This window comes from Dinoponera quadriceps, unplaced genomic scaffold (assembly GCF_001313825.1).
Source record: "Dinoponera quadriceps isolate SergipeBrazil2010 unplaced genomic scaffold, ASM131382v1 scaffold6313, whole genome shotgun sequence".
Classification (NCBI taxonomy): domain Eukaryota; kingdom Metazoa; phylum Arthropoda; class Insecta; order Hymenoptera; family Formicidae; genus Dinoponera; species Dinoponera quadriceps.
Genome location: NW_014560196.1, coordinates 6,285 through 11,533, shown reverse-complemented (window position 1 = coordinate 11,533; position 5,249 = coordinate 6,285). Strand labels below are relative to the sequence as shown.

Sequence of the window (5,249 nt, the reverse complement as noted above, 5' to 3'; positions counted from 1 at the left end):
AAAAAAGCGATATAATAATGATTTAAATAATTTTGAATATCAAAATTTTATGTCGTTTTTGGAAAGGATAATTATATGGAACAATTTCATGCAATTTAATAAAACCCGGAAATTCGTATTTCATAGGACTGTCTCGGAATTTGGTTTTTTGAATTGTGATTTTTCCAAAACTTTTTTCTTTTTTGGAATTTTGATAAGATTTTATTATATATAAGAATAATATAAACCCATCAAAATCTAAATCGTATCGCGACCGTCTTGATACAATGACGTACCATATTTAATTGAAAATCAAATCGCAAAGTAAAATTTATTCATTGACCATTTTGCAGTCTTTAATTGTCTTTAAAATGTGGTTCGCCTTTTCCACCGACATAAACTCCCAACGTGAGTTTCATGTTTTCGATGAACGCCTTCTCCATTTATTTATAATTCTTAGCTATCTGTGATAGATAAGATAAGAAATAATTAGTTACTTTCTTGTTTATTGGAATTAATAACGTAACGTTATCTTCGTATAAATAAATTAAATATATATTTAATACAGCTGAGTTTTTCCAAGACATAAAATTGCAACTATTTCATGTTTGGTAGCAGAAATTGTGTGGATAAGTTTACGGTAAGACTTGACGGAGCCCTATAAGCTACAGATCTTATTATTATGTGGTTAGAAAGAAACTTTCTCTTTTTTTATTATATTATTATTATTAATATTTAAGTACAGATCTAACTTTTGTCATTGTGCGAATAGCTTTAAAAGTGCATATGCATAATTGCGAAAGGAAACGTTAAGAAATGTGAGAAGAGGCACAATTTCCCGAAAAATCATAATGGCCCGAAAGTTAAGTACCGCGATAATTTATTGAAATACAATTTTTTCAAAACATTGAAAGCATGCCATTTTTCCGAAAAGTTATAATTCCAAAAACTTAAGGTTTCGGTTAATTTTAAAGAGTATTCTTCGCTCAAAAATATTTGTGGTATTTTCTTAATGGCGTGGTATATTCTTAAGCTGATATTGTGGTATACCCTCAAGCCTATACATATTCTTAAGCCTATAAACTTTCGAAAAATACCAAAAAAAAGTCAGTTTTTTGAATCTTTAAAACTTTAAGACTTTAAGAAAACTTTCCTAAAACGAGTCGTAAATAATGTTATCATATATATATATATATATATATATATTTAATAATATGTTTATTGTCCCTTTACATAAAAATGTTATTTTAGTCTTGCAGAATGTTTCTTTAGAAGAACCGCTTAAACAAATTTTATTATCAATTTTAGATTTGCATACATTTCAACACAAAACGTAATGTGTTATACAGAAGTAAAGTTATGCAGAGAAATGCGAAGAAAATTATATGAGCGTTATACTGGAGGAAATTCTGCAAATCCTTTTTACTTTAGCTTATCGAAGCTGGACACTAACGGAAGATGGCATGTGGCAATTTTTATTGTCTGCTCCCGACCGGTGGTTCCACTTTGATCCGCTGTAATCGAAATTGAATTTAGTAATTTCAAATATTATTTTTCAAGAGGCAACAAAATTCATTACCATCGTCGAAACATTTGTTAAGCGTCTCTCGCGCCTTTTTCACTGTGCTCGGATCGGAGATAGCATCTTCCATAGATTGCACGACTGCATCTCTTATGTATTCACCATTATCGTCAAGAAGCTGGAATAAATTATATCGCGATTTAATATATGTCGTATGTGAAGAACATAAATAGAAGAATATTAATTTCTATTTCCCGTTAATCGTTAAAATGTAATTTATAAGTAACTAATAAACTAATAATAACTAATAAAAAGCAATAATTGCTTTCAATATATTATTGTGTTATATGTAAAATAGTTTTTTCATAATTTTCTCTTTTTTCATAGTTTTTTTTCATAGTTACCTTTTGTTACGTATAATTTATTAATACACTTAAGGCTCTTTTGTCAATTGTGTACATTAAATATAAAAATTAATATACCTTGCCATCCCTGTCCAATGCGCATACAAGTGCTTCGGCAGATAGTGAGGCTGTAAAGCACGAATAATAAATGTGATTGCTGAATTACGAGTTTTCGAATTTCGTTTGGATATTGTAATAATGTTGTTTTCTTTATCATAATCGCGAAATTCTTGAACGTAGCTTCCAAACAAACACAAATGATTATATGCGATACGGAAAAATGATTTATTCTAGGAAAATTAAGAAACATCTCGAATTATAATTTAGGTCTCTTCTAAATGTTCTATATATCTAAAGATATTTTTGCGACGTCTTATAACGTCTTAATGTTATATGATTTCATTAATGAAATTATTGTTATAAGTGAGTTATCATTATTGTTTTAAATGAAACCTATTTTCTTTTTTGTGTCATGTTTCTTTTGATGTTCTGAATTTTAATACTCACTCGTAGATGCACCTAATTTTTCACTACATTTCATTAAATTTTCATTAAACTTTCGAAGTCGCACAGGGTCTAGACTGTAAGCCATCATCTGGAAGGATTGATCATATCCAAGTATATAGAAATTATTTGAATTAATAATCAAGTGCAATCGCGATATCTATCAGCTAGAAACGAATGTTTTATCTGCAAGATGTAGCAAGTTTCACAATAATTATTATTTGTTTCCAACAAAAAACATTTTATTATTAAATGTGGTTAGAAAAAGTTTCTCTCCTACTACATTATTATTTTATATTAGGTGGTAAACTTAGTTCCTGCGGCTCACAGTTAGATGACGTTAGTTGTAGGTGTAATTTATTTTGACATCTGAAACTGGCTGCATTTTAGAGGTTAGACATTTGTCAATAAAATTCAGTGCGAAGAGATTCATTTAAGCGAGCAGTGCTATTTTTTCTTTTGATTAAATATGGAACGCGATAAGTTGTTTTTTCGACATGTGCTGCTTCATTACTTTGACTTGAAAAAAACTGCAGCTGCAGCTCATAAATTGCTTTTCGAAGCTTATGGCAATTATGCTCCATCGGAAAGAACATGCCAAGTATGGTTTCAGCGATTTAAGATTGGTGATTTTGATGTCAATGATAAAGAACGCTCAGGCCAACCGAAAAAGTTTGAAGACACCGATTTGCAGGCATTATTGGACGAAAACTCTACTCAAACGCTCCAAGAATTGTCTGCAGCATTAAATGTTACTCCGATGGCTGTTTCCAAACGTCTACATGCAATGGGAAAAATTCAAAAGGAGGGAAAATGGGTACCACACGAACTAACCGCAAATGCCATTGCGAATCGCTTAAACATCTCTATTTCTCTGCTCGCCAGGCAGAAAAAAAGAGTTTTTTGTGGCGCATAGTGACTGGCGATGAAAAATGGATATACTTCGATAATCCTAAACGAAGAAAATCATGGGTAGACCCTGGCCAACCATCGACATCCACACCAAAGAGAAATATTCATGGCCACAAAGCAATGCTTTGCATTTGGTGGGATATGCACGGCGTCGTTTATTATGAGCTATTGAGACCGAACGAAAGTATCACGGGGGATCGATATCAATCACAATTAAACTGTCTGAATGAAGCATTGTTGGAAAAAAGGCCAGCAGTAGCCAGCAATCGACGTAAAGTCATGCTTTTGCACGACAACGCTCAATCACACGTTGCCAAAGCCGTCAAAGAAACACTGATGCAGCTTGAGTGGGAAGTTTTCCCGCACTCAGCGTATTCACCAGACTTAGCTCCTTCGGACTATTATTTGTTCCGGTCGATGCAGCACGGCTTGGTGGATACACACTTCAGAAATTACGAGGATATGCAAAAATGGATCGACGAATGGATTGCATCAAAAGACCAATCGTTCTATCGTCGCGGAATCTACGCGTTGCCCGAAAGATGGGAAAAATGTATAGCTAGCGAAGGAAAATACTTCGATTAATGTATTTTTTGCTTTTGATGTCGAAATAAATGAGTTTTTAAAACAAAAAAACCGCAGGAACTAAGTTTACCACCTAATACATACATAACATTTGTCGTTTTGCGTGTAATATCAAAAAAGGTTATTTTTATCTAAGGATCAGAACTATTTCTCTATGTCATTTTAATTTTCAAGCTGCGGACATATATCTATAAATAAAACAAGATGGATGTAAAATTGATTGATAATAGTTTAGAAATAATTTTTTTTACTTGGTATCTGCACACTTTGAGAAAAGTATAATATGAATACATTGGCTATGGATAAAATTTTGCTCATGGTTGCTAGAATCTTGAACATATATTCGGAGAACAAGAAATCTCGTTTATATAACTGAAGCATACTTGTATAAAAATGAGATTTCTTATTTTCTAATGTATCGCCAATGTGTTAATACATGTGTCACTTGAAGTGTTGCTTTTTGAATATTGTTGCATAAAATGTTGAAATTTAAATATATTTCAAATGCAAAACACGTGTAATACAGTTTAAATCATGTACTCATTGATACAAAATACTTCGTGGAGTCATAATGAAATTTATTCGTTGTTTGGTACTTACTGTAACGGCCAATATGCACATGATCTGATAACTAATCGTCAAAATCTTCATTTTAAGTTCTTCAGAAATGTCTCAAGAAATATTAAACGTGGCGTAAGTGCGTTTAATTTTATACTGTCTTGCAACGAAACTGCTGTTCGTATTTATAGGCAAGTCATAGTGATAGTATTACATTGTGTTTTTTGTAATAGTAGTAGTTGTTTGTCATGTTCTGTCTGATTTACGTCACTGCAAGGTAACTGCGGGATAATTAAACTTAAGAACATGAATATCTGCTTCATTTGATCATTTAATATTGTATGGTATTATTTTTATTCCTAGAACGCTACACATTTTGTTTATTAAGTATGGTGGACACTCATCTTTTAATAATTATATATCTATATCTATATATACTGCAAACGTGATAGGAGCTGTTAAATGTTTTAATTTAAAATATGAATTATCGACGTTTTATCGATAATTACAAGGAAAATTTCATTTATTATCGACTTAGAGAGACGGCGAGATTTGCGTGGGATTGGAATGTATGTGGAATGTATGTGGGACACTATCGCATTTTATGTTCGCGCCTTGCGTGTAGTATCTTCGGGTCATCGATTCTCTAAAAATAATTTATGCAAATCACGATGACACACGTGCTATTCAGCCCGTAAATCTCTTTTGCTAGCCCCGAGTTTTGGCAATAATAGCGCCACAACGAGAAAAGGAGAGAGAGAGAGAGAGAGAGAGAGAGAGAGAGA

The 5,249-nt window shown here is 32.2% G+C and overlaps 1 protein-coding gene across 1 annotated transcript; it reads right to left on the bottom strand.

Moving 5' to 3' along the window:
• Positions 1-1,237: 1,237 nt before the first annotated feature.
• Positions 1,238-4,628, bottom strand: LOC106750671. Its single transcript, XM_014631171.1, has 5 exons — positions 4,507-4,628; positions 2,413-2,500; positions 1,984-2,033; positions 1,559-1,679; positions 1,238-1,493 (listed from the first exon to the last, which is right to left on the bottom strand). The coding sequence occupies exons 1-5, from the start codon at positions 4,555-4,557 to the stop codon at positions 1,402-1,404; spliced, it is 402 nt and encodes a 133-aa protein (XP_014486657.1). The 5' UTR covers positions 4,558-4,628; the 3' UTR covers positions 1,238-1,401.
• Positions 4,629-5,249: the final 621 nt, after the last annotated feature.